The sequence below is a fragment of the Setaria viridis genome, chromosome 8 (genome assembly GCF_005286985.2).
Source record: "Setaria viridis chromosome 8, Setaria_viridis_v4.0, whole genome shotgun sequence".
Lineage (NCBI taxonomy): Eukaryota > Viridiplantae > Streptophyta > Magnoliopsida > Poales > Poaceae > Setaria > Setaria viridis.
The window spans coordinates 34,487,973-34,502,210 of record NC_048270.2 but is presented as its reverse complement, the minus strand read 5'-3'; the positions used below and the strand labels follow the sequence as shown (position 1 = coordinate 34,502,210).

Genomic DNA, 14,238 nt, shown 5'->3' with positions numbered 1-14,238 from the left:
GCGGTCCGGACGATCGGAGCACACTTGGCACCAGCACTATCAACTAAGGTTCGAAATTGATTACATAAGAATCTAGGAGATCACGCACCTATTTTATTTCTCAAAAATAAACAAAAACTTGGCATCAGCACAGTCAAATCATCAGAAGCAAGTTAAAGCTGTAGGGATTAAACATGAAACAGGCGCAATTCTTCCGAAGGCTAGTCCAAATCCACCTGTCGCTGCATCAACTAACCAGATCACAACTAGCAGGAAAGATGGGAATGGGAATGAGCAAGTAAAATATTCTGCAAAAGCAACAAAGTGCTTAGCGCGCCTTCGCCGGAGCTCCGGGACTCCTCATCGCGGGCGAGGTCGTGTCACTGCTCTTCTCGTCTGCTCTGCTCCCAACGTCCCCACGTCCGAGCACGGCCACCGTGAGCAGCAGCAACAGTATGGCCGGGACGAGCTTGGTCGCCTTCTTGGACCCGTGCGAGCTGGCGGCCGGAAGCGCCGCGCCGGTGGAGCCGGTCTACGGGAAGCTGCAACTGCAGGTTGATCCCCTGTTGATTAGGCGATGCGTACGCGGGCATCAATTTTGATCGAGAGTGAAAGAGCAATCACTTCCCAAATCCAAATCAATCGAGTTCGTACGGTGCCAATGGACGTCCCGCCCGACGTCGGCCACCATAAGCGTGTAGCGCGCCACCGTGCCGTCCTCCGCGCCGACGTCGCGCACGATGAACGGGACCGGCGGGTGCAACCGGAGGCTCTCCTGGATGACGGCGCGCAGGTACGGCAGGTCGCGGAGGCGCTCGTCGGAGATCGCGCCATCGCCCTGGTCGGCGTCGGCGATCTCCCGGTGTAGGTTGTCCTGGAGTTCTGGATCGGCGACGAGGTGGGCGAGCTTCCACTCGACGCAGGCGACCGCCGTCTCGGTGGCGGCGCTGACGAACTCCCACACGAGCGACGCCATCTCGTGGTCCGTGAGCGGGCGGCGCGCGCCGTCCACGTCGTCGTCGGGGACTCGGAGGTCGAGGAGCGAGTCGACGTACGGGCGGATCGTTCCTCCGTCGTCGTCGCCGCCGCCGCCGTAACCGCATTGAGATCGCCGCCGCTGCCTCGCCGCGACCAGAGGGAGGAAGAGCCCGATGAGCCGGTCGAACGTGCCGCCGAAGTGCTGCCACTGCCTCCAGTGCAGGAGCCTCGCCACCCTCGAGGCCGCGAGGCCCCTGGCCTCCACGATGTTGTCGAAGAACTCCCTGAGCGTGTCCTGCATGGCGCGCACGTCGTCGCGCGTGACGACGCCGTCGCCAAAGCACATGCGCACGGAGATCGTGTGCACCGCCGTGTGGACAGCGTCGCGGAGGAGGACGCCGCCGCCCTGGCCCTGCGCGGAGAGGCCGGCGACGAGGTCCTCGACGGCGTCCCGGTGGAGCTAGCGGCGCGACGACGCCGAGGCTCGAGCGGTGGAGGACGCCGGCGCTGAGGTTGCACCGGAGCGCGCGCCACAGCGGGCCGTGGGGCACGATGTTGATCATGCTGTGGCTGGGGCGGCGCCGCCCGGCGTCGTAGTCGACGGGGAAGGGCGCGAGCGGGCGGTTGGAGAAGACGTCGGCGTGGTCGACGAGCATGCTCCGGGCGACGGCCGGGTCGGTGACTTCAATGGTGGGCGGGATTGGGTACACCTATATAAGTAGGCATTAATCGTCCTTTCTTTTGAACAAATTTACTTCTCCCTGAAATAATGTTTTGATGGGGTGGATTATTTGCACCAAAAAGTATCCCACTGTAAGTTTTATTCCGAACCAAACATACGAATTTGAATGAAAAATTGCCTTGTTTGTTGTACACCTAAAACTTGTCCTTGCTTTCCAAGCAATCCCATCCATTCTCAGAGTGCCAGTTGTACCGTACATGCAATGATTCACAAGGCTTTAGAGAATGCAACTTAGAAAATGGGGAGAGGTGCACGTCGTGCGTGATTATATTAAGATTGAGAAAAGAAATACACCACAGGAAAAATGGAAAGTAGTTAAGCTAGGCTGTAGCGTGATGAAGAGATTAGCCTTTGAAGTTTTAATACGTGATGCACATTTGTTAAAAGCCAAATATATTACCTTTAATTTCCATAACAATATCTTATGATCTCAAGATAATACCTGAGTAGTTAACTATTACAGCAGATCACGAGGATCACCATGCATTACTGTAAAAAGCCTCACACGTTCCCCATGCCGCTACTCGATCGGTGGAGCAGTTTGTCGGCCGTGTCCACAACTTAAAAAAGAGAAAGGAAATGTAAAGGGAACAGAAGAAGAGCTACTCCTAATGAATTAGGCCAATCCTAATGAAGAATCGTGGATTGACGTTTCTAAGAGTGCCACGTACTATTAAAGGGAGAATTTAATTGATTATTACGATATATAGTTCCAATGTATTGTTTCATTATTTATTGTTTCATACGCAACACTAGGCAAATATATCTTGCACTTTCTAGTAGTGGGTAGTATTTGTGTTGGAAATAGGTAGATTTTGTTTCATCTAGATGAAACATCTTTCTTTTCTTTTTACTTTTTAATCATAAACCGTCTATTAGAATTGTCCCCGATTAGGAATGACTAAAGATAGTGATTTTCTTTTGCTGCAGCACCTTCGAGGCTGATTATCGTACAGGAATATAGGATTACGCTATATTCTTAATTAGCGTGCGTTTGGTTCGAAGACAATGTGGGATGGCATGGTCCCATCTCAGTTTTTTGGATAGGATGATCCTGATTTTTGTTTGGTTATATGGGATGGAATGGTCCCAGATTCCCGGTTTTATGTTTGGTAGGAGGGATGGATGGATTTGTTGGAAGTACAAATATATGCTGAAGCTTGAAGGCCATATGAGCAGTACTGCAGTAGTGCTTTCCACATATGATCATCTTCCTTCATTTTTTATTGCCTTCTTATCCCGAAAGCACATGCATGGATGGATGATGTGGACGGCCAGACCAGATAATCATCACTAAAGCAAGATAACACTGCAATTAATAACGTTGTTCTAGTGCACTATGCATATGTGTATACTCCTATACTAGCTAGAGAATTCCGTGCCAAATATTTTGGGGAGACAAAGTCCATTTTACCTCTGCATTTATCCTTCCCGAACTCAAAAACCATAAATCTCTCACCACCACATCCCCCCCCCCCCCCCCCCCCCCCCCCCCCCACAAAAAAAATATGTCTCTGCCACCCCTGCCTTGTTCAGTATCCCAAACACCGCCACCTTGGGGAGGGGATTAACCGAACAAACTCTCAAGGGTTCAACGTGGAGAACGCCCAACCTTTTAGCTAAGGGCAAACACAGCCGGCACTAGTTGCTCATAAGTTGTGGTTGTGTTACTTTGCACATTGGTCGGCACCGATCTCATCACGTAACTAGCAGAATTTTCGAGTTGAAAGAGTGAAGAAGGTAAATACAGTCGCTGTCAGGCACTCTATATCGCACAATATGACAATACTCCGATAACTAAACCAATATCCCCCGTGCCCTTTCAAGATCTCAAAGTAGCAAGGATGTTGTAACAGGTAATGTAGAATATAATCTTCTCAAATCATGATGTAGCAACTCAGAGAACAGTGTAGTAACTTAATTCATAGCGGTTAGCATAGTTGATTGGCTTTTCAGTCAAGTTCATATATTTCAACCACGTTTTGTTCCCTGCTAGAGACCATTTTTTAAAATAAAGTTTTTGTCTCAAGGACATTTCATATTCTCAGATTCCACTAGCTGCCAAATCGACGAGTGGAAGCATCTCAGTAGCGTGCCATGCAGATCTCATTTCAATTTGAATGAAATAGAAGCAAAACAACATACATACACTGTCCTATGGAGGAAAGAAAAGCAAAGCAGCCGATGAGATGACTACATCGCGCACAGTCTTATTACATTGCACGCAAAACAGTGCGCTAGCTAATGAGCATAACATGTTTGGGCACACGGCGTAACAAAGAGGAGAACAAAGACCATCAAGCAGAAGCTGGGTGCCCCTCCCCCTCGCCGACGTCGCCGCCGCGGTCGACGAACCTGCCATTGTTGGTCCTGAAGCAGCTGAACCGTCGGATCTCGCCGAACCCGGCGCGGGGCACGTTGTAGAGCTTGTCCATCTTGGACGAGAAATGGTTGAGGAACTCCTGCGGGTGATCGTTGTAGTACCTCACCCACATGGCAGTCAACGGGTGACTCAGCAGCGCCACGTCGGATGTCAGCACCCCCTCGCCCCTGTACAGCAGGTTCCTGTAGTACTGGCTGTCGAGCGCCCGCGGCGTGACGCCGTCGAGGTCCTCCACCATGTACGCGTCCCTCCCTGAAGAGCTTCCTGGTGAAGTCGTCGTCGTACAGCGCCGCCCGGTCGCGGAACGACGGGCACAGTGCGCCTTGCCGATGGAGTGCGCGCCGGAGAGCTCGACGAGGTCGGTGAGGCCCCGGCTGGCGAAGGCGGCGAGGAGCTTGTCGGCGTCGCTGGTGTTCGGCAGCGGGATGGCGGCGACGTCGCGGTGGGTCGCCGGCGCGACGTTGTCATAGCGGCCGAGGCGGACAGGGAAGGTTCAGCCGCCTGCGCGGACGACGGCGCGGCGGGTGGCGAGGGCCAGGATGTCGGCGCAGGACACGGTGGGCCCGCACTGTGCGTGCACGGTGATGCGGGTGTCCTCGATCAGCTGCATCGCCCGCTGGTTCAGGAACAGACACCGCTGGTTCAGGAAGGGATATCGATCGTGCTATGGGGAGCACGACGAGAGCGGAGAAGAACAGCTGCACTGCTGCAGGGCCGCATCGAGTTGGTACGTATTACTACTGACATAATTCGCTACTAAAACAATGCACCCTGCATGCTACACTCTACTGCCACGTCAGTCTAATAACGTGGATTTTGCTAAATTCATAACATTCATGAATCTTCATGACGACCCCTGGATTTTGTTGCGCTATTGGAACTTAGGTAAAAAAATAAATACTCCCTTCGTTCCAAATTATAGTTCCTTTTAGTTTTCTAGGTGCATAGATATTATTATGCATAGATATATGTCTAGATGCATAATAATATCTATGAACTTAGAAAAATCAAAATGACCTAAAATTTGAAATGAAACGGAGGGAGTAAATAAGCATCAAACACTCAAATTCGTGGGATCATCAGGGTTGGATTACTGTTAGGTATAGTAGCAATTTAAGCTCCGATTAACTTATAACTGGATATTGATATGCACAGGATACCTTTTCTTTTTGGCGACGATATATATATATATATATATATATATATATATATATATATATTGTTTGAAACTCATAAAAATTTTGCATTACTTAATAATATTGTTTGAAACTCACCAGATCAGATCCAGATCTTCAGTTTGGTCATACAAAATTTGTTTGCAGTTTGCCATGTGATCGAACCAGAGTCATGACACATATTTGTTAAGAAATAAGAATCTTTTACCTTCCATGCTTAAGTAGTATTGTTCTCTAGGACCTTAGGTTAAAAAATAGGGACAACTCTCCATCCCATTATTGGCATCTTGCTTAACATTTCGTGGGGCTCGCCATGGTGATAGTAGTAGTCCAAGCCCTCCTTACATCATCTGCTCTGTCACTTTTAATAAGTAAGTAAAACATCTAAAACTTTCCACCACAAACAATATAAACTTTTTCATTCTAATAAAGAGGTAACTTTCATTGCGCAAGACCTTGTGGATCCTGAACTTTTAATTTGTATGACAATAGATATTCACAGCACTGAAACGTACACTTTCAATCAACAAACAGAAATTGTGATTGCACTGCGTTCCCAGTCCACTGAGAACCTCCCGCATTAGCGAGAAATATTGCGTAGCAATTGAACGAATCCAACATCATGAAGACTAAGAAATTGGTATGAGAAGATCCAGTTAAAATGATCAATTATCCATACAGGACGAAGAAAGCCGTAATGCATGCAGCCAATACAAAACGGAAGTTGAACCTAGTAAGTACTGCGCGTGGCACGAAGGTTATCAAATTAAAGCCTAGCATTGCACAATCGCCAAGGATCGCAAAACAATCCTCCTCCTCATCTGAGGAGCTGTAGCTGTCCTCATCGTCGTCCTCCTCATCCGATGAGTAGTCACTGTCGTGGTCATCTTCCTCCTCATCCGACGAGAAGTAGCTGCTGTCGTCCTCATCATCGTCGTCTTCCTCCTCGTCATCTGACGAGCAGTCGCTGCCATCATCGTTGTCATCTTCCTCTTCGTCTGATGATGAGTAGTCACTGTCGTCACCATCATCTTCCTCATCCGAAGAGCAGTCGCTGATGTCGTTGTCGTCATAATCTTCCTCCTCATCCGACGTGTAGTCGTCGCTGCCATCGTCATCGGACGAAGACGAAGACTCAGTCTCCGGCTCGAGTATCCCTTCGAGTTTCTTCAGTACCCGTTCAATGGCTGCCTGTAAGCCTGCCTTCTGCCTGACCCAATCGTCGTCTACCTCGACATAGCCCTCCTTGGCCTCCATCTCTTTGCGCACGCACTTCTGCAACTTCTGATAGCCCTCCTCCGTCTGACAGAACGCGTTGGCCCTGAATTAGAAGAGGTCAGGTAGCCGTCGGCGTCAGGCCGGGGTTGCTCGTCTCTGCTAATATTGCAGTGCATCTAGGCAGGAGTCCGAATTGAACTCAGAGTCCTCGATCGATCCGGATTGGCGTTAAAGCACGGATTAGGGTAGGTTTGCAGGTTATGTGGTCTGCAGATTTCTTCCTTTCAGAGTTTGTTACGGACTTCTGAGTGCAATATATGGCCGTGCTGGGGTACGGTGTTGGGTCGGATCGGACTGTGGGCTGAAATTGGGAGCAGGTCGAACCGAAAAAAAATAGAGAAGAAAAGGATTTTGTGGGCTATAGATGGCTAGTGAGTAGTGCCTGATTCTTATGTCCTTCGAAACTTGGAGGGGCTCATATAAATGTTGTGGTAAAACTAGCAAAAAACAAAATGGAGAGAGAGCGAGCGAGCGAGATGACACAAATTGAACAATGCAGAGTCTACTCAATGTTCTTCCTCCTTTGGGTCGGATTTCTACGAAGCAATGTTCATGTTTTTTCACGCGACCCGGATCCTATATTTCCTTTTTCTCTTTTTTCCTAGGAATTGGTGGGATTTGCCCAACTTGATCATCTCACAATATTGACTTAGAATGTCTCTTGCAGTGTAATGCTCATCATTGGTGCAAAGCATTCTAGCAGGTGAGAAAACATGAACGACTCAATGACATCCATGAGGATTGGCTCATGGAACAAATCCTATCCGAGTCAGATGAACAATGAAGCTCAAAATGATTTGCATCCACATCAGCAAATCACACCTTTACAAACCAACTTTAACAAAGTGGAACACATATTTTTGTGGCTAAGACTTTCACGTGTTTAAAGGTGAACCGACCATGATGTTGTCACAAAGACAATACCAACAGAAGAAGACACTTTTTTGCTTGTACAACTGCAAGTTGTCTTGCCAACACATACATTACAACACAAGGGTATTTATCACTAAATGCCAAAATTGACTAGATACCATGTCATCTCTAGTTTATCAAGCTAGCGATTTGCAAGGCACAAGCAAAAATCTTGCTAAAGCTACATGAGCTCTCATGCCTATAAATAGGCCCCAAATGTTGTGTAGGTATTCCAATCACCCATCAATCTAGCAACATAGACATTGAAACCGACAACCAACCTCTTAGCAACAATGGCAGCCAAGATATTTGCCTTCCTTGCGCTCCTTGCTCTTTCAGTGAGCGCTGCTACCGCGGTCCTTGTCCCACAGTGCTCAGTAGCCGCCGCCGCAGCCACAATTCCCCAGTACCTCTCACCTTACACAGCTCTTGGGTATGAACACCCAATTGTGCAATCCTACAGGCTACAGCAGGCACTTGCAGCAAGCATCCTACCATCATCGGCCATGTTCCTACCACAACAGTCGGCCTTATTGCAGCAGCAATCCCTATCTCATCTGACAGTACAGAGCATCACGGCACAGCAACAACGCATTCTATCACCGTTGAACCAACTAGCCTTGGTGAACCCCGCCGCATACTTGCAACAACAGACGCTACTCCCGTTCAACCAGCTGGCCCTGGCGAACCCCGCTGCCTTCTTGCAGCAACAACAGCTGCTTCCGTTCAACCAACTGGCTGCTGTGAACCCAGCCGCCATCTTGCAGCAGCAACTGTCACCATTGAACCCACTTGCATTGGCAAACCCCGCCGCCTTCTGGCAGCAGCAACAGCTAGTCAACCAACTAGCTTTGACGAGTCCCGCCGCCTTCTTGCAGCAACCCATCGTTGGTTCTGCCCTCTTCTAGATTACTTATGAGTTGTACTTGAATAATTATGTTTGCATGAGGACATGGGTGACTCCCCGGAAATAAGAAAAGTATTGGTTGAGATTATGAAGTCCTATCTGTGTCCAAATGTGTTTCGTAATTCTTTGTGCCATACATTCGACAACTACCAAATACTATGTATCGTACCTATGGAGCCATACATGATTTAAGTACATATTACATCATGCAAATACCGTGAGGCGGTTCAGTATCTCCAAAAGTTCAGATTTCACTAGATGGGACAGCACAGCCATGCCACGGGCGCGTAGTAGGACTTAAGATAACACAATGGTTGTTTCGAATGTTCCATAGGAGAGAGAATTGGTCAACATCACTAATTATTATTGTGCATGTTATATGCCAGTATATCTACATGTTTCAATCATTGCCACTGAAATCCCTGAGTATAACATAGTTCTCACGAAGAAGGCCAAAGTTGAGCCCAAAATTTTTCGATAAAGTCATTACATCTTATTTCGTACTTATATCATCTTTACACACATGATCAATATTTTTTTCTAGCAAAAAGTCATGCATGCTTCCATATACAGTGAAGATATGGGCATGGATAAATCCTAGGAACGCAAAAAAAATTGACCTTGCTATGGCCCACGACTTCTTGATTCTACCAATTTGACGCATGAAACCTCTCTCAAGAATGGACATAAATTTTTGGCAAAACAGGTTCAACCCAAGTATATAACATAACACACGTATCACAATAGTCTACGTTGCTAGCATGATGGGGAACAATACATGCTCATAAACCAGACATCATTGTTTAAAATTTTTTGGTTACATGTTTGATTCACATGTTGCCGTAAAATGGTGCTGATGAGCTTAGACGAAGGACTCATTGCGCTTCCTGTTATCTTGTGCAAACATCTCAAAAGTCATTATTCAAATTCATAAAGTGAACGATACAACACTTTTAACCGGCGTAATAGTTTAATAGAGGTAGCGTATAGGGTCGGAATATCATCTTCTTTGTAGCCATAGGCATGTCGCACCCAAGAATTGAATGGCAATATGATACGGTTAAGTTGAGCGCCAGTGTCTCATTTTGTTGTGCACCGATGAAATTGGTTCCTGAGTATATATGGAAAACAAAAGAGTCTAGGTTTTAATCCGATCCATTGTTACCACACATCCAGAAACACTATCTTCAACTTTTCATAGAAATATTATGCAAAAGCAGGAAAAAAAACTTCCATTGGATCCATATAGATGTCCCTACAATATGTATCTGTAGACAAGGTAGAATACATTCAAATATGTCAAAAGTAGAATCTTGGGAAACTACAATGTGCACAAGCAGCGGTCCTCCCACTTTGAGCGACTTTCACCTTTAGAGAGATAGCTCTAACATATGCATGCGTAGATCTGGTGCAATATATGCACACCGATTGCAAACGGATTCCTCGCAACCACAACGCAAACACCTTGTTTGCATGACTTACAATACTGACTTAATCTAGGTTCTTGTGTATTGGCTCATTACTTACTTGATAACTTCTTCTAGAACTAGTGTGTTACCTCTATCATCCATGAGGATTGGCTCATGGAACAAATCCTATCCGAGTCAGATGAACAATGAAGCTCAAAATGATTTGCATCCACATCAGCAAATCACACCTTTACAAACCAACTTTAACAAAGTGGAACACATATTTTTGTGGCTAAGACTTTCACGTGTTTAAAGGTGAACCGACCATGATGTTGTCACAAAGACAATACCAACAGAAGAAGACACTTTTTTGCTTGTACAACTGCAAGTTGTCTTGCCAACACATACATTACAACACAAGGGTATTTATCACTAAATGCCAAAATTGACTAGATACCATGTCATCTCTAGTTTATCAAGCTAGCGATTTGCAAGGCACAAGCAAAAATCTTGCTAAAGCTACATGAGCTCTCATGCCTATAAATAGGCCCCAAATGTTGTGTAGGTATTCCAATCACCCATCAATCTAGCAACATAGACATTGAAACCGACAACCAACCTCTTAGCAACAATGGCAGCCAAGATATTTGCCTTCCTTGCGCTCCTTGCTCTTTCAGTGAGCGCTGCTACCGCGGTCCTTGTCCCACAGTGCTCAGTAGCCGCCGCCGCAGCCACAATTCCCCAGTACCTCTCACCTTACACAGCTCTTGGGTATGAACACCCAATTGTGCAATCCTACAGGCTACAGCAGGCACTTGCAGCAAGCATCCTACCATCATCGGCCATGTTCCTACCACAACAGTCGGCCTTATTGCAGCAGCAATCCCTATCTCATCTGACAGTACAGAGCATCACGGCACAGCAACAACGCATTCTATCACCGTTGAACCAACTAGCCTTGGCGAACCCCGCCGCATACTTGCAACAACAGACGCTACTCCCGTTCAACCAGCTGGCCCTGGCGAACCCCGCTGCCTTCTTGCAGCAACAACAGCTGCTTCCGTTCAACCAACTGGCTGCTGTGAACCCAGCCGCCATCTTGCAGCAGCAACTGTCACCATTGAACCCACTTGCATTGGCAAACCCCGCCGCCTTCTGGCAGCAGCAACAGCTAGTCAACCAACTAGCTTTGACGAGTCCCGCCGCCTTCTTGCAGCAACCCATCGTTGGTTCTGCCCTCTTCTAGATTACTTATGAGTTGTACTTGAATAATTATGTTTGCATGAGGACATGGGTGACTCCCCGGAAATAAGAAAAGTATTGGTTGAGATTATGAAGTCCTATCTGTGTCCAAATGTGTTTCGTAATTCTTTGTGCCATACATTCGACAACTACCAAATACTATGTATCGTACCTATGGAGCCATACATGATTTAAGTACATATTACATCATGCAAATACCGTGAGGCGGTTCAGTATCTCCGAAAGTTCAGATTTCACTAGATGGGACAGCACAGCCATGCCACGGGCGCGTAGTAGGACTTAAGATAACACAATGGTTGTTTCGAATGTTCCATAGGAGAGAGAATTGGTCAACATCACTAATTATTATTGTGCATGTTATATGCCAGTATATCTACATGTTTCAATCATTGCCACTGAAATCCCTGAGTATAACATAGTTCTCACGAAGAAGGCCAAAGTTGAGCCCAAAATTTTTCGATAAAGTCATTACATCTTATTTCGTACTTATATCATCTTTACACACATGATCAATATTTTTTTCTAGCAAAAAGTCATGCATGCTTCCATATACAGTGAAGATATGGGCATGGATAAATCCTAGGAACGCAAAAAAAATTGACCTTGCTATGGCCCACGACTTCTTGATTCTACCAATTTGACGCATGAAACCTCTCTCAAGAATGGACATAAATTTTTGGCAAAACAGGTTCAACCCAAGTATATAACATAACACACGTATCACAATAGTCTACGTTGCTAGCATGATGGGGAACAATACATGCTCATAAACCAGACATCATTGTTTAAAATTTTTTGGTTACATGTTTGATTCACATGTTGCCGTAAAATGGTGCTGATGAGCTTAGACGAAGGACTCATTGCGCTTCCTGTTATCTTGTGCAAACATCTCAAAAGTCATTATTCAAATTCATAAAGTGAACGATACAACACTTTTAACCGGCGTAATAGTTTAATAGAGGTAGCGTATAGGGTCGGAATATCATCTTCTTTGTAACCATAGGCATGTCGCACCCAAGAATTGAATGGCAATATGATACGGTTAAGTTGAGCGCCCGTGTCTCATGTTGTTGTGCACCGATGAAATTGGTTCCTGAGTATATATGGAAAACAAAAGAGTCTAGGTTTTAATCCGATCCATTGTTACCACACATCCAGAAACACTATCTTCAACTTTTCATAGAAATATTATGCAAAAGCAGGAAAAAAAAAACTTCCTATGGATCGATATAGATGGCCCTACAATATGTATCTGTAGACAAGGTAGAATACATTCAAATATGTCAAAAGTAGAATCTTGGGAAACTACAATGTGCACAAGCAGCGGTCCTCCCACTTTGAGCGACTTTCACCTTTAGAGAGATAGCTCTAACATATGCATGCGTAGATCTGGTGCAATATATGCACACCGATTGCAAACGGATTCCTCGCAACCACAACGCAAACACCTTGTTTGCATGACTTACAATACTGACTTAATCTAGGTTCTTGTGTATTGGCTCATTACTTACTTGATAACTTCTTCTAGAACTAGTGTGTTACCTCTATCATCCATGAGGATTGGCTCATGGAACAAATCCTATCCGAGTTAGATGAACAATGAAGCTCAAAATGATTTGGATCCACATCAGCAAATCACAGCTTTACAAACCAACTTTAACAAAGTGGAACACATATTTTTGTGGCTAAGACTTTCACGTGTTTAAAGGTGAACCGACCATGATGTTGTCACAAAGACAATACCAACAGAAGAAGACACTTTTTTGCTTGTACAACTGCAAGTTGTCTTGCCAACACATACATTACAACACAAGGGTATTTATCACTAAATGCCAAAATTGACTAGATACCATGTCATCTCTAGTTTATCAAGCTAGCGATTTGCAAGGCACAAGCAAAAATCTTGCTAAAGCTACATGAGCTCTCATGCCTATAAATAGGCCCCAAATGTTGTGTAGGTATTCCAATCACCCATCAATCTAGCAACATAGACATTGAAACCGACAACCAACCTCTTAGCAACAATGGCAGCCAAGATATTTGCCTTCCTTGCGCTCCTTGCTCTTTCAGTGAGCGCTGCTACCGCGGTCCTTGTCCCACAGTGCTCAGTAGCCGCCGCCGCAGCCACAATTCCCCAGTACCTCTCACCTTACACAGCTCTTGGGTATGAACACCCAATTGTGCAATCCTACAGGCTACAGCAGGCACTTGCAGCAAGCATCCTACCATCATCGGCCATGTTCCTACCACAACAGTCGGCCTTATTGCAGCAGCAATCCCTATCTCATCTGACAGTACAGAGCATCACGGCACAGCAACAACGCATTCTATCACCGTTGAACCAACTAGCCTTGGCGAACCCCGCCGCATACTTGCAACAACAGACGCTACTCCCGTTCAACCAGCTGGCCCTGGCGAACCCCGCTGCCTTCTTGCAGCAACAACAGCTGCTTCCGTTCAACCAACTGGCTGCTGTGAACCCAGCCGCCATCTTGCAGCAGCAACTGTCACCATTGAACCCACTTGCATTGGCAAACCCCGCCGCCTTCTGGCAGCAGCAACAGCTAGTCAACCAACTAGCTTTGACGAGTCCCGCCGCCTTCTTGCAGCAACCCATCGTTGGTTCTGCCCTCTTCTAGATTACTTATGAGTTGTACTTGAATAATTATGTTTGCATGAGGACATGGGTGACTCCCCGGAAATAAGAAAAGTATTGGTTGAGATTATGAAGTCCTATCTGTGTCCAAATGTGTTTCGTAATTCTTTGTGCCATACATTCGACAACTACCAAATACTATGTATCGTACCTATGGAGCCATACATGATTTAAGTACATATTACATCATGCAAATACCGTGAGGCGGTTCAGTATCTCCGAAAGTTCAGATTTCACTAGATGGGACAGCACAGCCATGCCACGGGCGCGTAGTAGGACTTAAGATAACACAATGGTTGTTTCGAATGTTCCATAGGAGAGAGAATTGGTCAACATCACTAATTATTATTGTGCATGTTATATGCCAGTATATCTACATGTTTCAATCATTGCCACTGAAATCCCTGAGTATAACATAGTTCTCACGAAGAAGGCCAAAGTTGAGCCCAAAATTTTTCGATAAAGTCATTACATCTTATTTCGTACTTATATCATCTTTACACACATGATCAATATTTTTTTCTAGCAAAAAGTCATGCATGCTTCCATATACAGT

The 14,238-nt window shown here is 45.9% G+C and overlaps 4 protein-coding genes across 4 annotated transcripts; 2 read left to right on the top strand and 2 right to left on the bottom strand.

Annotated features, from left to right (window-relative positions):
- Nucleotides 1-138: 138 nt before the first annotated feature.
- On the bottom strand, nt 139-2,215 carry LOC117834559 (cytochrome P450 89A2). Its single transcript, XM_072290315.1, is given in 3 exon segments — nt 139-1,420; nt 1,422-1,667; nt 2,207-2,215. Coding segments are annotated over 3 exon segments (1,104 nt in total). The 3' UTR covers nt 139-571.
- Nucleotides 2,216-3,996: 1,781 nt separating this feature from the next.
- On the bottom strand, nt 3,997-4,320 carry LOC117834558 (peroxidase). The gene has a single exon (XM_034714108.1). It carries the CDS (start codon nt 4,318-4,320, stop codon nt 3,997-3,999), a length of 324 nt encoding a protein of 107 aa, XP_034569999.1.
- A 3,313-nt stretch (nt 4,321-7,633) lies between these two features.
- Nucleotides 7,634-11,104, top strand: LOC117866760 (uncharacterized). Its single transcript, XM_034751042.2, has 2 exons — nt 7,634-8,342; nt 10,709-11,104. The coding sequence occupies exons 1-2, from the start codon at nt 7,741-7,743 to the stop codon at nt 11,007-11,009; spliced, it is 903 nt and encodes a 300-aa protein (XP_034606933.1). The 5' UTR covers nt 7,634-7,740; the 3' UTR covers nt 11,010-11,104.
- Nucleotides 11,105-12,951: 1,847 nt separating this feature from the next.
- Nucleotides 12,952-13,760, top strand: LOC117866957 (zein-alpha PZ19.1). Its single transcript, XM_034751266.2, has one exon. It carries the CDS (start codon nt 13,051-13,053, stop codon nt 13,663-13,665), a length of 615 nt encoding a protein of 204 aa, XP_034607157.1. The 5' UTR covers nt 12,952-13,050; the 3' UTR covers nt 13,666-13,760.
- Nucleotides 13,761-14,238: the final 478 nt, after the last annotated feature.